At 42.4% G+C, this 27,651-nt stretch overlaps 2 protein-coding genes across 2 annotated transcripts; one reads left to right on the forward strand and one right to left on the reverse strand.

The window, feature by feature from the left end:
* The first annotated feature begins 6,201 nt into the window (after positions 1 to 6,201).
* On the forward strand, positions 6,202 to 8,033 carry uts2b (urotensin 2, beta). The gene is made up of 4 exons (XM_053484629.1): positions 6,202 to 6,378; positions 6,458 to 6,580; positions 7,661 to 7,689; positions 7,788 to 8,033. Exons 1-4 carry the CDS (start codon positions 6,273 to 6,275, stop codon positions 7,896 to 7,898), a joined length of 369 nt encoding a protein of 122 aa, XP_053340604.1. The 5' UTR covers positions 6,202 to 6,272; the 3' UTR covers positions 7,899 to 8,033.
* Positions 8,034 to 9,408: 1,375 nt separating this feature from the next.
* Positions 9,409 to 25,788, reverse strand: per3 (period circadian clock 3). The gene is made up of 23 exons (XM_053483807.1): positions 25,532 to 25,788; positions 19,939 to 20,444; positions 19,770 to 19,850; positions 18,852 to 19,006; positions 17,754 to 17,875; positions 17,441 to 17,642; positions 17,168 to 17,219; positions 16,342 to 16,484; positions 16,152 to 16,230; positions 15,922 to 16,028; positions 14,969 to 15,125; positions 14,685 to 14,793; positions 14,366 to 14,494; positions 14,129 to 14,249; positions 13,882 to 14,014; positions 13,298 to 13,434; positions 13,011 to 13,196; positions 12,673 to 12,933; positions 11,787 to 12,508; positions 11,417 to 11,612; positions 11,026 to 11,206; positions 10,464 to 10,614; positions 9,409 to 10,266 (listed from the first exon to the last, which is right to left on the reverse strand). The coding sequence occupies exons 2-23, from the start codon at positions 20,280 to 20,282 to the stop codon at positions 10,132 to 10,134; spliced, it is 3,903 nt and encodes a 1,300-aa protein (XP_053339782.1). The 5' UTR covers positions 20,283 to 20,444; positions 25,532 to 25,788; the 3' UTR covers positions 9,409 to 10,131.
* Between the last annotated feature and the right edge of the window lie 1,863 nt (positions 25,789 to 27,651).

A 27,651-nucleotide genomic window follows, 5' to 3' on the forward strand; every position in this document is an offset into this window, starting at 1 on the left:
ACACACACACGCGCGCACATACATATACACGCTCATGTACACACTGACTCTACGCATGCGCACCACCTGCTGGTCATTAGTGAAAATGCAGGCAGATTGCTGAGTAACGCGCGCGCGCTCGGAGACAATTTAATGTGTTTTAAACATACAAATTACTGCTTTTAGGCTTCATTGTAATAGTTCTATTCATTTTAAACAATAAATGTAATATATAGGTTTAACAAGGGATTTCTTTTAGGCATGACATTTTATTGGAAATATCATGTCTAATATATAAATATATATATATATATATATATATATATATATATATGTGTGTGTGTGTGTGTGTGTGTGTGTGTGTGTGTAATTATGTATATAATTTATGTTTCAAACACATTAAATATAAAATAGGCTGTTTAGGGTTAATTTTCTTTAAAAACAATATTTTTAATGGAGCAGAGTTTTTAATTCTCATAGATGTTTATTATTACAATAAATGCAACCACGGGGGGGCGCAATCCAGTGTCTTCTTGTGCCAGTCCCAAGTCTGGATAAATGCAGAGGGTTGTGTCAGGAAGGGCATCCGACGTAAAACATTTGCCAAATCAATGATGCGAATCAAGAATTTAATTCCCATACCGGATCGGTCGTGGCCCGGGTTAACAACGACCGCCACTGGTGCTGTTGACCTACAGGGTGCTGGTGGAAATTGGGCTACTGTTGGTCGAAGAAGAAGAGGAGGAAGGCGTGTTTGTAAGCAGAGAGAGAAGAGGAAAGGCAAGAGTTTAGGAGTGATAGTGGGGACTTTGAATGTTGGGACCATGACAGGGAAGGGAAGAGAGTTGGTTGATATGATGCAGAGAAGAAAGGTGGATATACTGTGTGTCCAGGAGACCAGGTGGAAAGGTAGCAAGGCTAGAAGCTTAGGATCAGGGTTCAAATTGTTTTACCATGGCGTGGATAGGAAAAGAAATGGAGTAGGAGTTATCCTAAAAGAGGAGTTTGTAAGGAATGTTCTAGAGGTGAAGAGAGTATCAGATAGGGTGATGAGTCTGAAGCTGGAAATTGAAGGGATAATGTTCAATGTTGTTAGTGGTTATGCCCCACAGGTAGGATGTGAGTTAAAAGAGAAGGAGAAATTCTGGAGTGAGTTAGATGAAGTGATGCAGAGCATACCCAGAGGGGAGAGAGTGGTGATTGGTGCAGACTTCAATGGACATGTTGGGGAAGGGAACAGAGGTGATAAAAATGTGATGGGCAGGTTTGGTTTTCAGGACAGGAATGTAGAAGGACAGATGGTGGTGGACTTTGCAAAGAGGATGGAAATGGCAGTGGTAAATACTTTCTTCCAGAAGAGGCAGGAACATAGGGTGACATATAAGAGTGGAGGCAGAAGCACTCAGGTCGACTACATCTTGTGTCGACGTTGTAACCTGAAAGAGATCAGTGACTGCAAAGTGTTGGTAGGGGAGAGTGTAGCCAGACAACACAGAATGGTTGTGTGTAAAATAACCCTGGTGGTGAGTAAGGCGAAGAGGACAAAGGCAGAGCGGAGGACAAAGTGGTGGAAGCTGAGAAAGAAAGAATGTTGTGTAGTCTTTAGGGAGGAGTTGAGACAGGCTATGGGTGGTCAGGAGGTGCTTTCAGTTGACTGGACAACTACAGCCAATGTGACCAGGGAGACAGGTAGGAGGGTACTTGGTGTATCATCAGGTAAGGGGAAAGTGGACAAGGAGACTTGGTGGTGGAATGAGGAAGTCCAGGAGTGTATACAGGGAAAGAGGCTAGCTAAGAAGAAGTGGGACACTGAGAGGACTGAAGAGAGTAGACAGGAGTACAGGGAGATGCAGAGTAAGGTGAAGGTAGAGGTGGCAAAGGCCAAACAAAGAGCATATGAGGACTTGTATGCCAGGCTAGACAGTAAGGAGGGAGAGGTGGATCTGTACAGGTTGGCAAGGCAGAGAGATAGAGATGGGAAGGATGTGCAGCAGGTTAGAGTGATTAAAGATAGAGATGGAAATGTACTGACAGATGCCAGGAGGGTGATGGGAAGATGGAAGGAGTACTTTAAGGAGTTGATGAATGAGGAAAACGAAAGAGAACAAAGAGTAGAAGAGGTGACTGTTGTGGAACAGGAAGTAGCAAATATTGGTAGAAGTGAGGTGAGAAGGGCGTTGAAGAGGATGAAAAGTGGAAAGGCTGTTGGTCCTGACGACATACCTGTGGAGGTATGGAAGTGCTTAGGAGAGGTGGCAGTAGAGTTTTTGACAAGTTTGTTTAACAAGATCTTGGAGAGTGAGAGGATTCCAGAGGAATGGAGAAGAAGTGTATTAGTGCCAATTTTTAAGAACAAGGGAGATGTGCAAAGCTGTGGCAATTATAGAGGTATAAAGCTAATGAGCCAGACAATGAAGCTGTGGGAAAGAGTAGTGGAAGCTAGGTTAAGGGCAGAGGTGAACATTTGTGAGCAGCAATATGGTTTTATGCCTAGAAAGAGTACATCAGATGCAGTATTTGCTTTGAGGATGCTGGCGGAGAAGTACAGAGAAGGTAACAGGGAGTTGCATTGTGTCTTTTTAGATTTAGAGAAAGCGTATGACAGGGTGCCAAGAGAGGAGCTGTGGTATTGTATGAGGAAGTCTGGAGTGGCAGAGAAGTATGTTAGAGTGGTGCAGGACATGTATGAGAGCTGTAAGACAGTGGTAAGATGTGCTGTAGGTGTGACAGAAGAGTTTAAGGTGGAGGTGGGTCTGCATCAAGGATCAGCTCTAAGCCCCTTTTTGTTTGCTCTGGTGATGGACAGGATGACAGATGAGGTAAGACAGGAGTCCCCATGGACTATGATGTTTGCAGATGACATTGTGCTCTGTAGCGAGAGCAGGGAACAGGTGGAGGAAAATTTGGAGAGGTGGAGGTATGCTCTGGAAAGCAGAGGAATGAAGGTTAGCCGCAGCAAGACGGAATACATGTGTGTAAATGAGAGGGACTCAGGAGGATCGGTGAGGCTACAGGGAGCAGAGGTAAAGAAGGTGCAGGATTTTAAGTACTTGGGGTCAACGGTCCAGAGCAACGGAGAGTGTGGAAAGGAGGTGAAGAGGCAGGTACAGGCAGGTTGGAATGGGTGGAGAAAAGTGTCAGGTGTGTTGTGCGATAAAAGAGTATCAGCGAGAATGAAAGGAAAGGTGTACAGGACAGTGGTGAGACCAGCGATGCTCTACGGCTTAGAGACAGTGGCACTGAAGAAAAGACAGCAGGAAGAGTTGGAGGTAGCAGAGCTAAAGATGTTGAGGTTCTCTTTGGGAGTGACAAGGATGGATAGGATTAAGAATGAGTTTATCAGAGGGACATCCCACGTTAGATGTTTTGGAGATAAAGTCAGAGAGGCCAGATTGAGGTGGTTTGGACATGTTCAGAGGAGAGATGGTGAATATATCGGTAGAAGGATGCTGAGGTTGGAACTGCCAGGCAGGAGGTCTAGAGGAAGACCAAAGAGGAGATTTATGGATGCAGTGAGAGAGGACATGAAGTTAGTTGGTGTGAGAGAAGAGGATGCAGAGGATAGGGTTAGATGGAGGCAGATGATTCGCTGTGGCGACCCCTGAAAGGGAACAGCCGAAAGACAAAGAAGAAGAAGAGTTTATTATTACAATAAAAATCCCTCCTGCAGTAGATACTGCTTTTATTTCCTCTTTTTTTTCAACACAAACTAAACAGCAGTATTTCCTAGTATTGACAAAATCAAAGTAAAATGAATATATATATATTCATATATATATATATATATATATATATATATATATATATATATATATATATATATATATATATATAAAATACTAAAAAAATAAAAGTAATAAATTATAAATAGAAATGCAATTGACCATAGAAAATGAACAAATACAATAATTTATAGAATTTAATATAATTTTGGAGATATGGAGCTCAGCATTAATCATGAACATATAGTAAGTAGGTAATTTCAAATACTCAATTATGATGTGTTATTGACATTTAATGTAATAAAATATTGATGTTACTTTTACCTAAAATTGTTATTGCTAATTATACATTATTAACACAGATAATATTATATTAATAACAATTAATAATCAAAAATTTACAGTATTTAAATGTATTATTTCTAATCATGTTTAATTATAATATAAATCTTAATCATAAGTCTTAATTTAATAATGTATTGTTAACTGATATTTTCAGTGTTGCCCAAATTCATCTTATTATGAATAATTTGATTTAACATTACATAATGTGTACTTTACATACGTTTACGTTCTTGAATGTGGAATTTTAAATTGACATGATGGGAATATTGTTTTTAACCTTAAGGTTCTATTGTAATAAACCTTGAATATGTAAATAGTATCAACAACACAACCTAGCCTACATACATGGTGTGGAATATTTATTGTATGCTTCAGATACTATTCAATGGATATGTTAAGAAATAAATAACCTAGGTAAATACAAGCGAGTCTTTTATCAGACCCATGTCATAGTCACAGCTGTCACTCTAAAAAATACACACTTTGAAACATATACAACTGTTTTTTGGAAACAGATTTAAAAAATGTTTAAGTACAGATGTTGTGTTTGCATGAGCAGTAACTCTGGTGTGTGTGTGTGTGTGTGTGTTTTATTTATGCCTCCTGTTCGATGTCTGCCCATTGACAGGACATAAATTCCTTTTTGCAGCTCCAGTCTGCGGGTATTAAAGCAGTCAAAAGGTATGAATCACTAAAATGTTTGGTCGGGGTGTATACTTAAAAGTGACAAAATCACAGTGATCCAGCAGAACCCGAGAAGCAGTGTAGAACACACCGAGTGATTCTGGTTATGGATGGAGAAGGATTTGGAATGAAATAAAGACGTTTAAACCAATGTAAACGATGAGGGAGTTGGAGTCGTCAGGACACCCAGGGTGTTTCCACAGAGAATGCATGGAATAAGCTGACCAGGATATAAAGCGGATATGTAAAAATGAATAAATTAGTTGGATTTAGGAGAATAACTGAAAATATAATTAAAGAAAAAAACGGAGTGAATCCAGCTGAATAAGTAAGCAGACAGTGAAAATATGATCCATCAGCCCAGGCCATCTTCTTCCATAGCTCCATGGTCCAGATCACATGTCTATTGTAGGAGCTTTTGGTGGAGGATACGGGCCTGCATGGGCTCCCTGACCGGTCTGTACCTTTATAGCCCCCTCCGCAACAAACTGCAATGCACTCTGTGTGTTTTCTGACTCCTTACTATCAGAACCAGCATTTCAGGTTTTTATTATTTCAGGTAGTTTGAGCAACAGTAGTTCTTCTGTTGGAGCGGACCACACAGGCTGCCCACATGCATCAGTGAACCTTGGCCGCTCATGACCCTGTCACTGGTTAACCGTTTTTTTTCCCCTTGGTAGGTCCCTTGACATCGTCACTCTAATCCTTACACTTGGCCATTTTTTATGCTTTCAACACAACAACTTCAAGAACTGACTGTTCACTTGCTGTCTAATACATCCCACTCCCTGACAGGTGCTGTTGTAACCAGATAATTAGTCATTCCCTTCATCTCTCGGTGGTTGAGGGTCACACCGGGAGAGCTCAAGCTCCGGAGCATTTAGGATGTTGGGGGATTTTCCTGAAAAGCTGTAAAAGGGTTCATTTTAGGCTGTAAAGCGTGTGTAATAGAGTTTCTGTATACGAGGAACAGGAAAGGGCACGGAGGCAGCTCTTATGTAGCTTCTCCGCTCTTGTTAAGACTATGAAACTAACTTCATCATTCTTTACTGACCTTCTGAGACGTCAGTGCTGGCCGAGTGACACGGCTGATCGAGTGCTGCCACCATCACGACCAATAAACCTCTCCGGCCTCTTAAGGAAATTAATTAAGTGGGCAGACTGCCGACTCGCAACCCCTCCTACTTCCGAGACACAGCGCACGCACTCACACCTGAGCTCGGTGGATTTATGACCAGGGCTGACACTCAGCAGCTCGGTCATGACGTGTGCAGCGACACACACGCCCCGTTTTTATGACTCTATTCACTCACACACCGCAGGATTTACAGCGTGCACCGGGATCCAGCAGTGACCCAGGATCAGATAAAAAAAAAACAAAAAAAAAACAGACAGGGAGGGAGGGAGGGAGAGGTGATGTTTCGGATGGACAGGTGATCGGGCATCTCATGGAGTGTGTGCGTGTGTGTGTGTATATATATATATAAGGCTTTGTGTTTAGTAGCAGAGAAAGACACAGAGGGTGTATCATCAACTGAAGTGATGCTGGGTAAAGCGGTGCTGGCCTGCGCTCTGCTCCTCATGGTCCTGGAGCCTCTTCTTACACTCCCCATCACACAGCTGGCTGACATGTCCTATACAGGGCCTGGTGAGTACCACACACACACACACACACACGACTGATGAACAGGTATAACGCTCTGATGGTGAATTTCCTTTGGTCTCAGTATCAGAAGAGGAGCAGATGATGAGTCCAGATGAGACGTCGTACTCGGAGCAGGCGTTTATGTCGCCGGGGTCAGCGGGCATCGGCTTCCCTTCCTTCCTCATAGGAGACAAGAGCAGAGAAGGTGAACCGCTATGACCTGTTATAACAGTGTTATAACATTAGTGCATTATTAATGCATGTGGTTGATTTAAGTCGACTGTTTGACTGTATTTGCTTTACGTACAATACGTAGCATGGACAGAGGAAAAGCTCTCAAGACATCCGCTTGACTTTAAGTGCTTTTTTGAAGATGTTGTAAAGATGAAACACTAAGGATGCACAAGAATTTAACAACTTAAATACAAACCAACAAAGATCAGGAAGGTAAAATTTAGATTATTGTGTTGAACAGCACTATGTCAGATTTCAGGAATTATTAATACTCTTTATATCATGGAAATATTATTTATTTAAGCTAATATGCTACAGTGATAATAAGCTACATACCTGCCTTTTGCCTTAAGATTCCTAAATTATCCTTTTAACATAAAAGTAATGATGCAAAAGATGTAAACAACCCATAATAAGCTTAGAGTTCTTTACCTAACCAGGGTTCATGAGAGACAAATCATTATATCACAACGTTAGCCGTCATCCGTCCATCCCGGAGTAGTAAACACTTAATAATAGTTACAGTTGATTACACCGTCTTTAATTCTCTACAGGCTTTTTAAAAAGCTTCAGAATTCATTCCAGCCATGTTTCCGGTTTGACACGGTGGCCTAGTGGTTAGCATGGCGGCCTCACAGCTCCAGGGTTGAGGGTTCGAGTCCTGCCTGGGGTCTGTGTGTGGAGTAGTACTGTGGTTCCCCCCCTACAGTCCAAAGACATGCAGATTGGATAATTGCTGTTTCCAAATTACCTGTAGTGTGTGTGTGTGTGTGTGTGTGCGCTTGTGTACGCAACCTAGTGTAATCCGTGGCTCCAGGCTTCCCGCAACCCTGTAGAGGGAACGCGCTTATTTTGGTTAGTGTACCCAACCTAACAGCGCCACCTATCAGGTGTTTCATGTCACCCTGATGATCAAGAAAAAAACAGAACGTTTCTATATAACTTTTTTTTTTTTTTACTTCCAATGAAATAGTTAATTTTCAATAGTAAAATGTCTTACTGATCTGTGTATCGCAGTAATTTAATATCTCTGCATATCTTTTCCTGACAGCTCTCAGAACAAGCCAATTCATAAAAGAGGTAGGTATCAATTTTACCCATGACTCTGAAATCCTTATCTTATTCTTCCTTCAAGACCTGATATCTTACACTTTGTCTGATCTCATCTTGTCATACAGGCGCTGAAAGAAAAGCCCTGGTTGAACCGACTTAGCCACTTCCTGGTTGGCAGGAAACAGTACCACAAGCGCGAGGGAAACTCCGAGTGCTTCTGGAAATACTGTGTCTGAAAATAAACACACACACACACACACACACACGTGCACATGCATGCTTACCAGCTATCACACACGCTTCTACCACGATCTAGAAAAGACTGTGTATAAGTAGACTGATCACACGTGGCTTGTACATCTCTACCTTCGGCACCAATGTAAATAGAGTACATAGTGTGTATAACCAATTAAATAAATCTATGTTTCAAAAAACATGTCGACTCTGTTTCATCCTATATAAAGAAAGTGTCTGTGTGTCGCTCAGGAGGTGAAGTGACTCGCAGGACAACGGAACAACGTGTTTGGATCCACTGATGTCTTTAATTTAGAATGTATTCAAGGTGTCACAAAATAAGTCCCTGAATTCAAGAGAAAAAACAAAAACAAGGTTCATCATTTTTCTTTGTTTCTTTTTTTTTTCTTTTGAAAAATACATAGCATGTAATTATGTACATATATTGTGGCTAAAAACTGTACAAAATACCCTGTTTTTCTGTCCTCATGATCGTAAAAAAAAAAAAATAATAATCATTTTGTGCTTGACACCACTTGTCCTTTGAAGCTGCTCCGCCCCTTATGATTGTACAGGTTTCACACTGAGGATGCACTATAGCACTCGAAATCATGGCAGCTCTAATTAAAAACACTGAACATGACAGACGGGAAAAGGAAAGAAGATATGATCAGGGGACGCCTTTTCAGATATGTGCAGATGCTTCTTGGTGATGTTAATAAATAATTAAAAGAGAGAGACGAGGGTCCGGTTGAGGTTTAACACCGTTGTAAGGTATAAGGTATTTCTACAAACATTCTGCTGGATTCTTATGGATCAAAGGGAATAAATTACATTAACTAGTTAAAGTGCTGGCTTTAAATCCCACAAGGGTCACACTGTGTCTTCTGTATGCGACATGTTACTGGGGTTATACTGAAATAAATTTTCTTTAACTTTTGTTTGTTTTTACTGCCATATCAGCTTATCAGGCTATTTCATGGCAGAAAGATATTAAACATTAAACTGATTTATTCGAAACGATATAATATAATGTTATAATGTAAGGGATTTAAAGAGTGGTGGAAAAGGTCAATAAAAATAATAATAATAGAAATAAATAAATATCACATTATAACGTGGCCTTGGCCTGAAGAACAAGACTTTACATCAGGTTCTTTAGGAGCACTTAGGTGATTTAATTTTTGCTAAAAAATTGTAAAAGTTTTTCTGGTTTGAGCCTCTTAACATAGTGAGCAGAACCAAAAGCAAAAAAAAAAAAATGGACACTAATATCCTACTTATTTTATATTGTATATTTATCCTAGAACAATTTTCGATCATATTATGATATGATCCGGAAATGTTCGAATTTGGAAATGATTCGGTAGTTATCAGCTAATTTGGTCATTAAAAAATACCCAACTAAATTATGTTTAATCATAAAAAGTGCTACATTTCAGTACGAGTGCTTGCAAGGAGGGAAGTCATTGCTTATTCCTTAATTTAAGCTTCTATTGATGTAATAACTAATTGAGAAGCATGAAATACTTTATTTGTAACGTGGCAGTGGATTCAGATGTGGGTTAAATAATGACAAAATGTAGAGCTGATACGACGTGCAATAAAAGCCACAGTTTGCTGTATAATCGCAAAGCGTTGTGTATTATCGTATAAATAATCACGATGTGGAACTGAGACATGGGACAAAAGGACAGAAATCACAGAATCACAGCTTGAAGCATTGATATACAGTGCAAATGGATTTTAAGAGACAAGGTGCTCGTTTCGTTTAACAAGGACGACCAATGAGGAATCGTCATGAACGACAAGACACACCGGTCAACACCGACCGACGCGCGTCAGCATCTTCATACAAAAAAAAAAAAAACACACAGTGAAACTCTGAAATAGAGCCGTAACCATAGAAAAATACGAATAGAAGAATTATATAAATTAGAGTTCCGCTAACAGAGCGTAAAAGATTTCACAGTCGCATAGATCCAATGTGCGGAACGGACGAAGATCAGTCTGTCGTCGTGGTTCGAGCAGGTTCTCAATTTGGTTCCTGTATTAAGCAGAATCCTGCTTCACGTCCTCCTAATGTCACGTCCTCCTAATGTCACGTCCTCCTAATGGCACTGGCGTCGACACAGACTCCGCTGCTATACTTCCTCATAACCTCATGGTAGGAGTCAGAGTAAAAAAAAAAAAAAAAGGCGGAGTTTTTCCCTTAAAGTGCTCAGGGGAGCGGTTTCAGGTATCAGTGGCAGGACTGATAGCCTCTGTGGGACGATCCTGAGCGCTTGAGCTGTCTGGAGCGGGCGAGCTGGCACAGTGGGTCGCTGCGTCACTTCCTCCCGTAGCAGTGTGACTGCAGTTCACACATCCCTAAAAAACACAACACAGGAATATATGCTTGTGGAAATAAGGCGATTAATCTGATTAACCCGATTCCCCCCCCCCCCCCCCCCCCCCCCACACACACACACACACACACAAACTCTTCATCTTTCTACAGGGCATCATTACATTTGTCATAATTGAACAAACCTGTCTCATTTGTATGTGTGTATGGCGATGCTTACTCGTGTGTTTATCTCCTCAGGTACGCTGTGATGGTGGATCCAGGTATGAACCTCGGCCAGCTCCTGCTTCTGCTCCTGCGTGAACCGCGGCTGCCTCGGCTGCAGGAGGAGCAGCTTCTCCCGGTCCTCCTTCAGAACCTGTGCCTGGTCCCTGTACACAGGTAGAAGCATATAGAATAAGGGCTGAAACATTTGCGCACACACACACACTCACACACACACACGCGCTTTTGAGATTCGACTGCCAGTCTAGAGAGCTTCAGAATGAGCTTCAGGCTACTTCTCGGTCAGTCTACTTCTCCATCCACAGTCTGTTCTACGTGTGTTTAATCACCGCAGCGTGCTGATCTGTGATAGAAACTGTCACCTGGATTCACCTACCTCAGGGAGAAACAGTGCAATGAGACTACTAGCTTGGAGAGAACTACCTCAGCAAGTGTGACTCTCTCCCCTGTGGACAGAGATGACCCAGACAGTAATGTTCCTCTTACATTCTCACAGAAGCGACGAGGTGCGCCAGCTTAGGGAGACACACCCTACAGGCCTGTCTGGGCTCGGGTACCTGGGACGAATCTGATAGGTCATCATGACCGGCTCTGGTGTGTGCCGGATCATGGTCCACAGCGAGTTCTCCACACATTTGGTGAAGTTGGATGGTTCTGGTGCATCCTGGCTCTTCCTGGCCGTATGGGACCGGCCTGATGAGTCGTTGCTGGCGAAGTACTTGCTGCTGTTACTGCTTCCTGTTGGTGTGGGACAGTTAAAAAAAAGTACAACAATCAGGTGCTATAGCTTGGACGTTCCATTGTTTGCTGCTTAAACTACACACATCGCTACATCGCCTCTTTCTAACTCTTTTACTGACTTTAAAATGGCTGACAAAAACAAAAGCTATACCTTGTGATTTCTACGGCTCTATATTTTCACTATAATTCTGTGATTTCACTGTGTACCTGTATGGCTGGTAGAGGTACCGTTAGAGCCCAGGCCTGAACCTGAACCCAGAGAACCCCCGGATTCTCCTGATCCGCTACCCGAGGCGTTGGAGCCGGTTCCGGAGCGAGCGTCCTCATGCAGCAGCAGGTCCAGCAGCACGCTGGAGGTGGACTGAGCGTCCTCCTGATCACCCGAGCCCCTGGGAGCGTCCTCCTTCAAAGCAGAGCGTTACAATCAGTCAAAGTCTTGATCATAAAACACAATCACAGTGCAATCACAGTTAGTTATGAGTCTTCCTTCTACAAAAAGAAAAAAAGACGATAAATAATACAGTCAATATTAATATCAACCATAACATCTGGGACGAGTTTATTCTGAGAGTCTAACCTCCTTAGTGTGCTGCTCGTGCAGACTTTCAGCTCGGCCTGTGTTGCTCTGTGGGGCGTCGGGTTTGGGGAGCTCCTCCTGTAGCAGGTTGAGCTGTAGTGGACTGCTAGACCTGGAACTGGAAAACAGTGCTGTGGGCTGAGCACCGTCCATGTCCTCCTCCGGCCACGGGGATGAAATCGGAGATGACGGCACCTCTCCTGAAGCTGTGGGCACTGAGCTGGGGCCAGGCTGAGCAGGTGGATTGTCCATCAGGGACATGTAGGAAAGATGGGGGAATGGAGGAGGCAGTAATCCAGGTGGAGCTGCACTCGGTACACCTGGCATGCCTGGTACGGCCTGGGGATAGAGCGTGTAGTTGGCAGGGTAGGGCATGATGACGGCCACGACGGGAGACATGAAAGGATTCATGACCTGCATGACTGGCTGTGCCTGGTCAGGCTGCACCACGGTAGGCTGCATGGCACCAGCCTGAGGTGGGACGGGGTAGTACGGGGGCTGAATGGGCATAACCACAGGCGAGAAAAAATTTGGGTTGGGTTTGGGTTGGGAAGATTCAGATGCGGAGTTATTAGGAGCAGATGAGGTTATCGGCAGGAACTGTCCAGGCCGTGAGCCGTCACTGTCGGATGAGGCCTGAGGCTTGGCACGCTTGTGTCTGGGTTTGCCTGAGTGGGATCTGTTCCAGTCTCTCGTGCTCGGGGGTCTCATGACGTAATCCCCTACAAGAGAAGAAGAAATAGCAGTTATTGGGGTTATGGGGTTAGTGAGATCTCTTAAAAACAGGACGTTTTAGTCACCATATGATATCGAATACACAACCTGATGAACAATAAAAAGAATCTACTCAAAATTGATTTAAAGTCATTTCCGAGCTTTCGCACACCTCTGTGGTTGGAGTGCGCCATGCTGCTGTTGTCCTGCTGGAGGTAGGAGCTATACGGGCTCTCCAGGATGCGATGCCTGAAGCGGTCCACATACTCCTGCTCCTCTTTCTGCGTGTGTGCCGAGAGCACCTCCTTGGTCAGTCCCACAACTTGTAACTCTTCAGGAGCCATTGTGGTGGAGCTGGGGACCGGACGTGATGGCCCGGGAGCTGGGTCGGCCGGTTCGCTTCCCATCGGGGCATCCTCCAGAGCGGTCACTTCTGTAAGACAGAGACTGTGAAAACAGTGAACACATCTGTGTTTATGTGTTTTATGTTTATGATTTATAACCACTAACCAGATTCAGGCTGAGGAACGTGCACGATGGTGCTGCTGTAGCTGCATTGGCTGGTCATCGACACTACACTCATTGCCTTAGTGGACAGAGTGATGTCAGTCAGTGGAGCCCCAACCACGGCTGCTGTCACTGTAGATTCGGCTAACACCTGACTCTCCAGACCAACACTTGCTTTCATGGTTGCCTCTATAAAGAAGAGGTTTTATTAACAATACAGGGACATTATTAAAAAAACAACAACAACAACAACAAAAAAACACACAGACACAGTTCCTTTAAGACTGTACCATTAGCGTTAGTCCTGTCCGCCAGTGGAACTGCTGGGGTCTTGTCTTCCTCGGATGTGGTAGAAGAGGAGGATGTGGCGATGGATAAGGATTCACTTTTCCGTTTTAGAGCAGGGGCACTGCAGCTCTCCAAATATCTGCAGGAAGTAAAGAAGACCATGTTGGGTTAAAAGAAAATCCTTGAAGGAAAGTTTAAAAGAGATCAGAAAGTTGATATTTATGAAATATATGAAGGAGGACATTTAGATGCATCATGCCAATTATGAAATAATGTAACTAATAAAATGTATGAGTTAATTCTTAATTATTCCATTTCCCATCCTTAGTATTTTTAAAGATCAAAGCAAATTTTCTAATTAGTTTCTATACATTTATAGCTAAAATAAAAGTAAAAAAATTACTTAATAACATTATGTTATTATGTTAAGCATAACCTCCTCTGTAAATTTTTCTGTCATACTGCTTCACGTTTTGAAAGCTCTGACACTGGAGACTCATTCCAGTGTAAAAAAAGTGTAAAGTAAACATGCTGTCCTATTCAATCTCCTGTTATAGAAAGTTAATCAGCACAGAGAGTGTGTTACCTAATGATGCTGTCCACACAGTTAATCTGTTGGTAGGATGGAACGTGAGACTTCCTGTGCGCATTCTCGAGGGAGCTTCTGAGACGCTGAACCTCCATACGCTGACCACAGCTGGGGATCGGAGCTGGAGTTTTTAAAGCAGAAAGGAGAAGGGGTTTAGAGTCTATACACATGTCACTACTTATAGCGTATTACCTGAAAATAAATGTATAAAGTTATCTATTCTTAATCTTGAACATACGTGTACCTCGCTTTTTACCTGTGCTGACTTTCCACGCTGATGGGACTTTACCCCGGGAGTCCAGGTACGCCCGCTGGCCTCCCGTCTTCAGTTTATTAACATTAGCACATATCTGCTGTAGAGTCACCTATTTAACAAAAATAAGAAACAAAAGAAAACAGTCCACAGAGTTTTGTTTTTTCCCTTCTTACCATCACAACCTCTGGCTTGCATTTTTTAATGCGAATGTGAAGCTCGGCTCACCGGCTCTGCGTGCGATTCTTCCCACGGGTTCCCATTGCTGTCGCTGGATGAAGCCATGCTAATGTAGTGCTCATGGGAACCATTACTACCCAGGCTGCTGTATCCGCTTGAGCCATTGGTGTGGACTGGCTGAAAGGAGAAAACAAAACTGACTTAATGCATTGTGTTACAGTATGTGAGCATAAATGTGTGCATTGTGCATGTATGTCCGGGGTTCGTATGTCACTATAGGAAACACGTTCATAACTTCGATGGTGTCCCTTTATTTTGTAAGGTGTGTGTGCGTGAGAGTGCACCTGTGTGTGTGTGTGTGTCTCACCTGTAGGAAGAGCTTGTAGATCATGGCCTGCAGTTCTTTAACATCTTCATGCATAACAGGAAGTTCTGCTTTATTCTGTGCAGCAAATACATCCTCATTCAGAGGCCCCCTGCATCCACATACACACAAATTATTAATACATGTATATATATATATATATATATATATATATATATATATATATATATATATATATATATATATATATATTTTTTTTTTTGGTTTGTTTATCAGTTTATTCTAACTTACAGTACGTGAACGTTTCAGTGTGTGTGGTTGCTTACGTGCGGACTTTGTGCCTGCCGATGATGAAAGCCACCTTGCGACTCCAGGGGTTGACGAAGCTGGACCAGCTGGTGTCCAGCGTAACGTAGTCTCCGTTTTGACAGCGGAAGCGGATCGGGGAATGTTCGAACGGTGGCTGACCTGCGTATTTCAGAACTACGACAAAAGCCGAAACATCAAAAATCACTTTTTTCGGATGATGGTTTTCTAATGCTGTCACAAGTGGTCACGCTTTCACTCACACCACATAGTAACTGAGCTCCGCCCCTATGGATAGGACAAGAACAAAACAATTCCCCCCTAGTCCTGCTTTACAGAAATCTGATTAATTAGTGCAGCAAAGTGATTTTACGGTTACCTGGGCAACAGATCCTGCCCACTTATTTTTTCTGGGCTGCAGATTCTTCTGCCTATTTTTCACGCATCTCCAACAGTGAACTTGTCAAGGTAAGACTAGAATTTGTGAACTCTTAAGCATTTGGTTGGTGTTACCGTAATGCATATTGTTATATCGCCTCCTGCTGGGCTCACAGTGCCCTGAAAATCCCATAAGGCTTGTTTCTCTTGTGTGAACAGATTATTGTTTGCGTGCGGCCTCTGCATGGAAACCGTGGGAATAAGCTGCGTTTTTACTTCAAATGTAGAACGTGAAGATCTTTATAGCTTTATATGAAGTTTTATGTGCTGGATAAAGGTTTTTGTGTTTTATTAATAAGTGAGGAAGACCTACGGTTGAAGAAGTACAGTGTTTGTGTACAGTACATGTGGACAAGTGTTATACAATTAAAGGCAAATTTTTGGGTACACGAAACATGATCGGTAAACTTATGATGTCGGGAAAGAGCAAATTATCATAAATTAATTGTAAAATGAATGCCAATATATTAATATTAGGTGGCCAGGTGGGTGTGTTTTTGCGCTGTGTGTTAGTAAGAGTTGAAAGTGTGCGTACTTTTTCGATGCATGGCCAGCATGAGGGTGCGGTCCTCAGGGTGGAGGCAGGTCAGCACCGAAGTGCCTACCAGGTCCTGAGGGAGGTAGCCAAGTAAAGGCACAGCACTGGAAACACACACACACACACACACACACACACATAGAGCACTGATCACAACGATCTTCTTCCTTGATGTTAAACTTATTTTCAGTGTCACACCTGTCTCAGGGCCTACAGGAAACACTCACCGGTCATCGACTTCTAAGAACACACACCCTGGAGAGTGTGTTGTAGTGAAGATGCGCTTATCCGTGGGGATCCGGGGAGCTGTGAAGCAACAGGGACTCATTAAAAAAACAAAAAAAACAAAAACAAAAACAAAACATGACTCGGTTTAGTCCTTGCTTTCATAAAGGTGACAGGTCAGAAGAGCCTCACCCTCGTATCCTGAGATGATGCGTTCAGCCAGAGCCAAGCAGCATGGGTGTTCCCCCTCCCCGCCCAAGCCCTGAACCTTCAGCAGGTACGGCGTGAGACGGAACGGGTTGTAGCGCATCTCGCCATCGCGGTCCTTCCCTCCTCTTCACGAGCATGCACGTGCGCACACACACACACACACACAATTTCAACACAAAATGCCAATTTAACATTAGATGTCAGAAGCATTTCAGTAAAAAATAAAAATACGGCTTATGTTTAGTTCTAAAAAGGATTATAATACAATTATATAAGTATAAAGCTATGCTTAAACATACAAATTTGCTTTTAACTTAAAATTGCTATTTTCCTTTGCCAATTTTGTAATTATGTAATGTAAATGCTACGACTAAGCTGTAAATATTTGCCCCACAAGGTAGCCAATTAATAGATAAACAAATCTGTAGAAATGAGAACTTTGAGACGTAATATTATCAAGTCCAGATCAACACCAATATCATATTATTCTTAGTGTAACTGGCTACAAGAAGTAAGTTACACATTGGTCATTCCGTCATGTTGTATTTTATTATCCTCTGTGTTTCGTGCTCTTATGCACTGCATATTCTTTTGACCCTTAAGTTGTATTTCCTTTTGAAAGGACCACACTAGATGAGTCCAGGCAACGTGAATCTGAATAATTAATCATGTTTCTAAAATAAAAGTTCCCTGCATCCCAGTCATAAGAGTAAGAGGATGTCCCTGAGAGGAGTGACGCTGATACGAAGGGTGTAACGGTCATACGCCGTGAGTTAAAGACTCGTGAAGACCGTGTTTGTGCTCTGACCTGATTCTGCAGAAGAAGGACTTGACTTGGGCACATTCGAAAAGAACAGCAGCTACACACACACACACACACACACAGAGAGAGAGAGAGAGAGAGAGAGAAGAACATTTTTAATAAATTTAAAGTCATATTTATTTGCGATAAATTACATAAATATATGTAATTTGTATTTTTATATAAAAAAAATCTATCTACTGTATATACACCACAAAAAGATACACAGGTGTGCAGACAAAAAGCGCTGTTCATGTCGTCCCGGGTCCGTGTACTCACCGCTATCCGCCCCCAGGTTCCAGGGCGGCAGGTGCGGTTGTGCGGTGTGAGAGTAAAACACATTGACGTCTTGGTGAAACAACAGCTCGACAAACTTGGCCGAGTCGAGGAACTTGCGCTTGCAGTTGAGGATGCTGGACGCCTGCTCCGACGCGTACACCACTCGTCCTGTGGCCAGTGAGAACACCACCACGAAGGAGTCCTGGGTGAGGAGGAGAAACAAAAACATCAGGACATGAATACAGAGCACCCAGGCTGTGTTACTCCTGCGCCAGATTTTTGTACCGTACACTTCACCACAAAGTGACCTTACTGTATTTTTGAGTGTGTGTTCAGATGTGATGCTCTCCAGCTGCTCCAGGCTGCACCTCGTAGCGACGTCTTTCCTCTCCTCCACTCCGCTGCACATCAGTAACTTGTAGTACTCGCTGTTCGCTACAAGGGGGCGCCACAGCAAAGAAAAATAGACAAAGCTGACGTGAAAGGTGAAAACCCAGCAACGTGTCAAGTCAGTCGGCGTGTGAGTCAGACTACGCGGTTAACGAGCAAATGGTTTCAAGTGTACAGAACAGATGTTATTACAGGAGAGACAAACACGCAGGGATTTTGGAGCATACAGTTGTGGAGTTAAGTCTGTGTAAGTCCTAGTCATATTCCCCTTACACCGTTTGAGAATGGACCATAAACTGGACTTTATCGCGTACTTTATCTCCGAGTCGGGGGGGGGGAATGTGCAGATTCAGCAAGCCAACGTTTACCTTGGCTACTTTTCAGCAGCAGCGCCTCTGTCTCATACAATCCAGCGCTCACACGTTACATAACCAGCGTCTGCTCTCGGTGAGAGAGTCACGAATCAAATCCCTGAGTCTGTCCCGACACGCTGGTGTGGGAATTTCTGCGTTCTGTTTAGCATTTTTCCATTTGTATTTCTCTTATTGTTACACAGTCTTAAGATTAACAGCGACCGGGGTTTAAGCTGATCTTAAAATCGCTCGCATGTTAACCAACTGGAGAGAGAGAGACCTTAATAACACCTGGGCTGGGATGGGTTCAGCTTTCCGGGAACAAAGGAACAAAGTTTCCTGAATACTGTAAATCACATTTCTTTGGTAAAATGATCTATCTGTCTGTCTGTCTGTCTGTCTGTCTATCTGTCTGTCTGTCTGTCTGTCTGTCTGTCTGTCTATCTGTCTATCTGTCTGTCTATCTGTCTGTCTGTCTGTCTGTCTGTCTGTCTGTCTGTCTGTCTGCCTGTCTGTCGATTAAAAATTGCATAAAGATCAAAAGTCAGATTAGAGAATCATTTTCAGTTCATTTCTAAGAAAAGTGTTTTACGCAAGATTCTTTATTATTAAGCCTTGACATTTAAATGCCCCTGTTTGTGTGTGTGTGTGCGAGTGTGTTTCTTTACCTTGAACTTGTTTGACACATTTAAGGGCGTAGTTCAGAGCCTCCACAGTGCTGGGTTTGCTGCGGCACCTCTTCTCCAACGGCAGTCTCTTCTTCATCTCCTGCACCGTGTGCATCATCTCCCGGTGATCATGATGGCCTTGCTCCGCTCGCTCACTGACACACAAACACACAAAGCAGTCACACGTGTCACAGCGCTGCTAACACACCGAATGTTAAAACATCTAAAAAAAAAATAAAAATAAAAAATCCTAAACTTTTTTATTCTGTACGATTTGTTATTATTAAATGAACACTTCTTATCTACTGTGTATAGTCCTGTGCAAAAGTCTGGAGCCAAAATTCACAGAATTCTTATTAAATGATGTAGATTAAATGAAAGAACTGGGAACGAATGTTTTACTGCAACAGGCTGCAAAGTGCATTTTATAATTAAAGATAAAAACAGGTTTCTTATGTAAGAATCTCAGCAGCGACCTCATTTCCCCTCTCGTCTGTTATAACCACCCAGCATTCAGCATCACAGTAACCTAATCACCGGCCTGATCATCTGTCATCATCCGCACCTGTTTCTCACTGGGTCATGTCTCATGTCATGGGGCAGTTAATAAGTAATTTTACAAAATACATCATTTTTACGTAACACCTTTAACCATTTGTGAACATTTTTGTAATTTCAGATAATAAATTACTCTACACTATTTGTTACAAAGACAATAAAAAAAAATCATAATCTCGGTTTAGCTCTTTAAATTTTTTTTTGAAATGATAAAGTGTGTGTATATGATCATGAAGACCTCAATCCCAGGACAATTTGTTTATACTGAACATCTCAATTTTAACACACTTAAACCTGTTACAAGTGCTGCACACATAGAACAATGAAACAAATGAACAGTAAAGTGTGTGTAGGATTTACCCGCCGTCTGCGTAGTGTCTGCTCTGACTGAAGCCCGTGCTGTGGAGGCTGCAGGATGATGACCCGGTCACAGACTTCAGACTTCATGGAGACAAACACAACACGCATCCATAAACACTAATGATGATGAACAGACTTAACACACACTGTGTTATTGTCACATCATTACCTCTTGGTGCTGCCTGATCCCGTGGTGCTCCCAAAACTCCTATCTGCGAAGGTTCCTATCTGTCTGCACGTCATTCCAGCAACACTATCGCTGTTCATCTCCACGTCCTCCTGACCTTGTGCTCCTCCAGAAGGTTCCCTGGTGCTCTCCTCAGCCACGCACTGTCCATCCACCTCCTCGTCCTCTCCTGAACCCGATCTGGATCCTGACGCCATTCCAGAACTCGAACCAGAGCCGGATTCTGACTTGCCGCTGACCTGCTCGACAGGAACGCCGCGCTCCATGCAGCTCGGATCAAGAGGACCGTTCTCTTCTCCATCCTGGTAGCTGTCTCCACTCTGCATGCTCTGGACGGTCACCTGGACAAATGGTCACTCTGTGGCTCTTTGGGTTTGTTCCTGTCTCTGGACCGGTTAACACTGTGGTTCTACAGAGAAATCCATCTGTGAGCCCTGACGATGAGTCCCATGTTAAGTCCTTAGTGTGAGTGGAGATGTTTGAGATGCCTGTAAGGAGAAATTGTGATTTAATTTAGTGTCTCATTCAGATGATGTGTATAACATTTAAAAAGCCTCGCCATGTTCTGTAGGTGATGCTTCAATATTACAGTATATATATTATTACCAATTATATGTATATACTGTATGTGTATTTTTTATATATGATTATTTAATTAATTTAATTCCTGTGTGAAAATTATTATATTTTAAATACTTAATTTAATATACAGTATTTACTCACTCACTCACTCATTTTCTATACCGCTTTATCCTGTATTCAGGGTCACAAGGACCTGAAGCCTATCCCAGGAGACTTAGGGTATGAGGTTACACCCTGGACAGTATGCCAATCAATTGCAAGACACACACACATACACACACTCATTCACACACTATGGGCAATTTGGGAACGCCAATTAACCTTACCTACATGTCATTGGACTGTGGGAGGAAACCGGAGTACCCGGAGGAAACCCACCAAACACGGGGACAACATGCAAACTCCATGCACACAGAGACGGGAATCGGGCCTGGCCATGAGTATTTTACATTGTTTTAAAACACAAAAGAAATTAGGCAAGTAAAAAACTATCGCTTGTACACCAGCTATGTGTCATTGGGAAGCACAGTGGCTTAGTGGATAGCACTGTCTCCTTGCACCTCCAGGGTCTGGGTTCGAGTCCCACCTTGGGGTCTGTGTGCATGGAGTTTGCATGTTCTCCCCGTGCCTGGTGGGTTTCTTTTGGGTACTCAAAAGGCACAACAACCCCTATACTGTATACTCAGCTCTAATTAATGTCAAAGTTGAGATTCGACTTTGCACATCACATATGTATGTTTTTTTGTTTTTTTTTTTCCCTGAGCGGAGAACCTTGTCTGAGTCATTGCTGTGAAGTTACATAACCGGCTTGCATTACTCAGGGAGGTGTGAGAGGCCCTAAGGAAGGCAGGACCGCCATGCCGCAAGTGAAGAATAAATACATCTCTGATACGGGATCACACAGTGGATGGGGCAGCTGCAAACTTACACTTCACACTCATGCATGCCTGAGAATCCTCATCTCAAAGGTTATAACTCAAGAGTTATAATAACTGAAGAGTTAGGATTTTTTGCTATAAATACAAGTGTTTTCATTTAATTTACACGACTTCTGCTGAGCACTTGAAATCTAAAAAGGTTCTCAGCTATAACTCAAATCTACTGTTACACAGACCCCAAAGGAGGCCGTGATAAAACCCCTACAAGCCCCTGAGCTCACAAGCCCAGATCACCGCTAGCTCTGACGGAGGAACGCTCCGGTCCTGTAGGTGGCGCTGTTACAAAGGAATAAGAAGAGCTTCCTATTCACCAAGAGAAAAGGAAATGAGAAATTAGAGCAGGTGTAGATGGTAGATGAGATCATTATTGGTGCGCCTAAACCTTGAGAATGAATCAGCTTTAAAAAAAAGCATGCAACACCCAATCGTGGGGTTGCTGAGGTTGCGCCCTTGTACGCACGGTTACCGTACGCCTGACAAGACGACCGAAGCCTCAAACAACTTCCATTTGTTTCCACGATTGCCTCATACTGTATCGCTCACGGAAGATAATCTCTCTCTGCTAATCTCTAGCGTACAGTATGTGTGATTAGTACAAAGCAGCTACTTCATCTCTAGCCTTAGTTCTTTCAGAGATTAATAGGACAGAATTTGACAGAAACAGGGGGAGGAGTTTGTTCTTATATGATGTCACATCAGAGGGAAATTAGACGGGCAAAATGTTTTTCCACTCAGAACCTTTGTTTACACACACACATACACACCCACACACTCACCAGAGACCCGTCTGAACCTGTCTAAAAATGACTAAAAGGACAATTTCGGATAATAGGTGACCTTTAATGCTGTGTAATGGTGTTCAAATATTAGTTTGGAATAAACTAATATTTAAACATGTAACATTAAGCGCCTTTAGACTCCCATTAGACCATGTTTTGATTGTTTCGCGCCCAGACGTATGTTCCTGTCTATTTCTGGATAAGGAAATACACCAGAATAATTGCTTTTTATCACACATGCACTACAGAGTAGTGTTGGAGTACGGTGGAGTATCTGTGCACCCGCTGTGCTACTACTGCTGTCTTACGCACAGCTTCGACACCTTGCTGAGCAGCCACTGAGACTGGCTAAAGGAACGTGTGTGTGTGTGTGTGTGTGTGAGTGAGTGTGTCCTGACTGTTACGCAGGTACACACATGCAAACAAACAGCAAGGTTTTCATTTCATGGCTTGGTAAATAATGGCACCCACGTCTGTAACGTGATTTCTTATGAACACGGGCTGCTGTTGTTATCAGCTCTGTGAAAGGCAATAATATACGCTTATATAATATATTACTGCTTACTTAGACATATTGTTATCATAAGAATCAGAGCTCAGATCTGATAAACTGACTTCTGTTAGATTCTTTGGAAGTGCGATCTTACTACATCCACATTATTAAAACTTTCAGGAAGGTTTCAGGAAGAACATGAGTGAGGAGTAGGACACTTTAAGGTCTGCTGTTGGAGAGAAATAATCAACACGAGTTGATAACTCCATGCTACTTTAAAAACTTTAACAAACTACTTTAATATAAGAGTGCTTCCATATAAACCTGTGAGTCGCAGCCGCACTACGGTCAGAGAAAATTAATCAACAACCTCTGATCAGAATTGAGAAGTGGACATTGCACAAAGGGGTCAAAGGAAAAAATAACATCGCTATAATATAAAAATAACCCTGTATATTTATAACATGCACACACACACACACACACTCTGCATAATACAATTTCTGGCTTTAACACCTAATAAAGGATGAATATAGGCTACTGGAGAGAGGAGCACAAACACTTCATGGCAGGTCGCTGTACAGGCATAAGGTCTTGACCCTGCGCAGAACAGATCTACAGACACAACTGAACTTAAACGACGGCCCCGTCATGCCTGTAATGTTCAGTACAGTCTGTCAACTGCAGTTTCCACTGAGTCGCTCAGTTATTAAAAGAACCAATACATTGACATCAGAACTCCAAGACCAGACAAGAAGCTATAGACTTTCGATGTCTAAAAGATGTGCATAGCTAGACATGCTATTAAACCCCTAGAAACTAACTACCATGGAAGGTCTATGAGAGCCATGATTCTATTCTGTAATTTGATGTATTTCCTTTTAAAACAGGAAGTCACAGTGATGGTGAAGGTGAAGTACACGCTTGAGTTTTGGCAAAAAAATAACATTTCACAATTTAATCTGTACATGAAGGCTGAAAAAAAAACTTACATGTTTACTTCTAAAGCTATTGTACAGCAAGACGCTACCCTGGAGGCAGGACATAGGTTTCTACTTTAGAGCCTTTTATTGGATGGGCACAATACTAATAAAGAATGATGTCATCACGAATACTTGAAAAAATTAAAAAATTGTAAAATGTAAAAATTTTATTTAGAAATAATATTGTATAGGTGTGTAACACAAAGAAACGGGTATGACAAGGCGATTCTGATTTTACTTTAGGGTTAAGATTTTTTTTAAAGGTTATACATTTATTAAAAGTCAAAGACAAAAGAGAAAACAATCCGGTTTCTAAATGATGCCATTGTTTTCTCATTGATTAAGAAGAGGCATGATACAGCTACGTGTGTGTGTGTGTGTGTGTGTGTGTTTCAATCACGTGCAATGCAAGCTGTATGAAAACAATGTCCACACACACACATACTGTAAAAAAAATAATAATGCAGCAGATTGGTTCATGGCATTACATTACATCACCTGGCACATAAAGCAGTCCATAGTACAGTGTCTGACCTGCTGGCTTTACACCTGTATCTTGGTAGAATCACTGTACAACACCAGAAATGCATCAGAAACCATCACTATATTAGATTTTGAAATGTGATTTTCAATTAGTGAACTACTGTATTAAAGCAAGAGCCTCTGGATTACAGTGTTAGGTATTAAGCTCAAGTGGCGCGCTTAGCTTTAAAGGTCCAGAGCAGTTCAAAGCATCAAACATAACATCTCATAACATCTTAGATCATCTAGTTTCATCTCATAACATCTTACATTGTCTAATAACATCTCAACATCCCACATCATCTCACATCATCTTACATCATCACAAAACATCTCACATCATCACACAACATCACACAACATCTCACATCATCACACATCATCACACATCATCTCACATCATCACACAACATCTCCCATCATCTCACATCATCACACAACATCTCCCATCATCTCACATCATCACACAACATCTCACATCATCTCACATCATCACACAACATCTCACATCATCACAAAACATCTCACATCATCACACAACATCTCCCATCATCTCACATCATCACACAACATCTCCCATAATCTCACATCATCTCACATCACCACACAACATCTCACATCATCACACAACATCTCACATCATCACAAAACATCTCACATCATCTCACATCATCCCACATCATCTCACATCATCTCCCATCATCTCACAACATCTCCCATCATCACACAACATCTCCCATCATCACACAACATCTCCCATCACACAACATCACACAACATCTCACAACATCTCCCATCATCACACAACATCTCCCATCACACAACATCTCCCATCACACAACATCTCCCATCACACAACATCACACAACATCACACAACATCTCACATCATCTCACATCATCTCCCATCATCTCCCATCATCTCACAACATCTCCCATCATCACACAACATCTCCCATCACACAACATCTCACAACATCTCACATCATCTCCCATCATCTCCCATCATCTCACAACATCTCCCATCATCACACAACATCTCCCATCACACAACATCTCACAACATCTCCCATCACACAACATCTCCCATCACACAACATCTCCCATCACACAACAACACACAACATCTCACAACAACACACAACATCACACAACAACACACAACATCTCTCATCATCACACAACATCTCTCATCATCACACAACATCTCACATTTCACACACACATCTCTCATCATCTAACTTCTGTTATAAACTCTTGCATGTGAAACTGGCTTTACCTCGCGCGCGTGACTTGAGCGTGCGGCTGGAAAGTTGCGTCTAAAGACAGCACGCGCACTCTTTCTCTCTCTCTGTTTCTGGATTTTTCCGGCGTTTAAACTCCCAAAAGAGATTTATAAAACCTCCTGTTGTCCCTAAACCCCGGGGCTCGGCTCACTCTCCACGCTGTGAAACTTCTCTGCTCGCGTGTTATTGTTCCTGGTTCTCTAGTTCTTCGGCCAGACACACGAACACGCATTACTGCAACGTGAGCGCGACCGCCCGAAGCCACGCCCACCCGACGCCTATTCGTTAGGAGCGCTGGCACGCACGCGCCGCGATTGGCCGCGGCGCAGCCCTCTGTGGGCGTGGCCTGGGCGCCGCGCACTTCACTGGCCGCTGCCGCGCTCACGTGTACCGCCGTGTTACACAACGGGGAGGACAACAAACCCATTCCCCGGGGGAAGAAAGAGAGAGAGAGAGAAAGGGAGAGAGAGAAAGAGGAAAAAGATTCGCCACAACAGCGGCGCTGCTCTGGGAAGCTCGCGCTGGGGGTCGAGTAGTTCATTTAGGCAGACGGTGACGTCATTGTGGAGCTACAGATTAGATTGACAGATTGTGTTTATATCTCTTTTAAATAGAGGCCCTGAACAAAAGTGTTTATTTCAAAATACACTTGCTGAACGTAAAAAGGCAGTATTGGGCTTTCAGTAATTTTATTACTTTTTTATTTATCAGGCAAAATGATTATACAACATATGTGTGTGTGTGTGTGTGTGTGTGTGTGACCCTCTGATGGATAGGCACCCTGTCCAGGGTGTACACCACCTTGTGCTCCTTTCCTGTTTCCTGGGATGGGCTCCAGGCCTCCGTGCGACCCTGTACAGGATGAGCAGTATAAAAATGAATAAATGTACAGAACAGAAGAAAAACCCAAGAGTAAAGGTGAGACGTCAAAGCCCAGGAGCACCTTCGCAGATGATAAAAATGGTTGTGGTAGCATCACATTTTTGCATCAGTGGAAAAGGAAGTTGAAGTAAAGGGCTGTACTTTCTTATCATAACCTCAAATCATCAGCAAGACCTGAAAGGACACTGATCCCACACACAGACGCCAATCTAATAGTTTAAGAGGTCTCGTTATATCAGGACCTCTTTGTACATTCTTATTTCAACCTGAAAATATCATCGCGCTGATTAAAACGTCTCATTATTGTCCATGACTTTATTATCAAAGTCTGTAGGTCTTAAAACATTACTTCAAACTCCCTGATTTCAGCTGAAAACTAAATCATCCCAAATCAGATTAAATGTTGTAAATAAACATTTTCAGTCCAAGATGATAACTTTTACTAATAATAATTAAAAAATTAAATACATTTAACAAGAATGTAGACTAGACTTTTCTAAATCAAAGCCAAAACAATTACAATAAAACGCTCCCTTTCATGAAGGTCAAATGTAGACAATCAACATGACTCACGTTTGTGTGTGTGTTTAAAAACTATTTAAGAAAGTATGTCTCACTTTTTTGTACACGTGTAGTGTGTGTGGTTTCATTTTTTTTCCGGATGTGATTTCCTCACGTTGACTTCAACATGCATTTCACGTGTGATCAGCCTACGTCAGAGATCAGTCCTGGAGGGCCACCAACACCCAAACACACCCACCAAACCTGCTAGTTAATATTATTAATTGAATCTGCTGTGTTTGTACAAAAGAACCTCCAGGACTGGAGCTGCAGATCCCTGGCCTACATCACGTACCACCGATGACCACATTTCTCCTGGACCTGCCCACTTGGACTGGTTTTTTATATATTTTCATGATTTCCAGTTTGCGTTGCTTCGTGGGGGCAGATTTTTACATGTAAATCAGAACAAGAAAAACAGGTCTGAGGAAGTGAATCACAACATAGTCCATACCTATGTCAGAAATAATTGCTCTGTTCACTTGCAAGGGGTGTGTGTGTGTGTGTGCGTGTGATGTGTTTTTATTTATTTGTCTTTAGTCACTTGAATCAGAGAGACTATTACCAGGGTAGAGTAGAGACCAAAAATGAATGAATGCAATAAACCTAAGCACAAGTGATTATCTCACGTTTGCTCCAACGTTAAACAATGTACCTAAAAAGCTTTGTA

The sequence above is a fragment of the Clarias gariepinus genome, chromosome 23 (genome assembly GCF_024256425.1).
Source record: "Clarias gariepinus isolate MV-2021 ecotype Netherlands chromosome 23, CGAR_prim_01v2, whole genome shotgun sequence".
In the NCBI taxonomy this organism is placed as follows: Eukaryota; Metazoa; Chordata; class Actinopteri; order Siluriformes; family Clariidae; genus Clarias; species Clarias gariepinus.

Excerpts from the sequence above, each read along its gene's own strand:
- per3 (XM_053483807.1), bottom strand. The coding sequence starts at position 20,282 with ATGCAGAGTGGAGACAGCTACCAGGATGGAGAAGAGAACGGTCCTCTT. Across the intron at positions 16,485-17,167 it reads TCCTTCTTCTGCAGAATCAG|AGGAGGGAAGGACCGCGATG; the intron begins GTCAGAGCACAA and ends ATGCTCGTGAAG. Across the intron at positions 14,794-14,968 it reads GGCAGGCACAAAGTCCGCAC|GGGGCCTCTGAATGAGGATG; the intron begins GTAAGCAACCAC and ends ATGTGGATGCAG.
- uts2b (XM_053484629.1), top strand. The coding sequence starts at position 6,273 with ATGCTGGGTAAAGCGGTGCTGGCCTGCGCTCTGCTCCTCATGGTCCTG. Across the intron at positions 6,581-7,660 it reads AGGAGACAAGAGCAGAGAAG|CTCTCAGAACAAGCCAATTC; the intron begins GTGAACCGCTAT and ends TTTTCCTGACAG. Across the intron at positions 7,690-7,787 it reads CAAGCCAATTCATAAAAGAG|GCGCTGAAAGAAAAGCCCTG; the intron begins GTAGGTATCAAT and ends CTTGTCATACAG.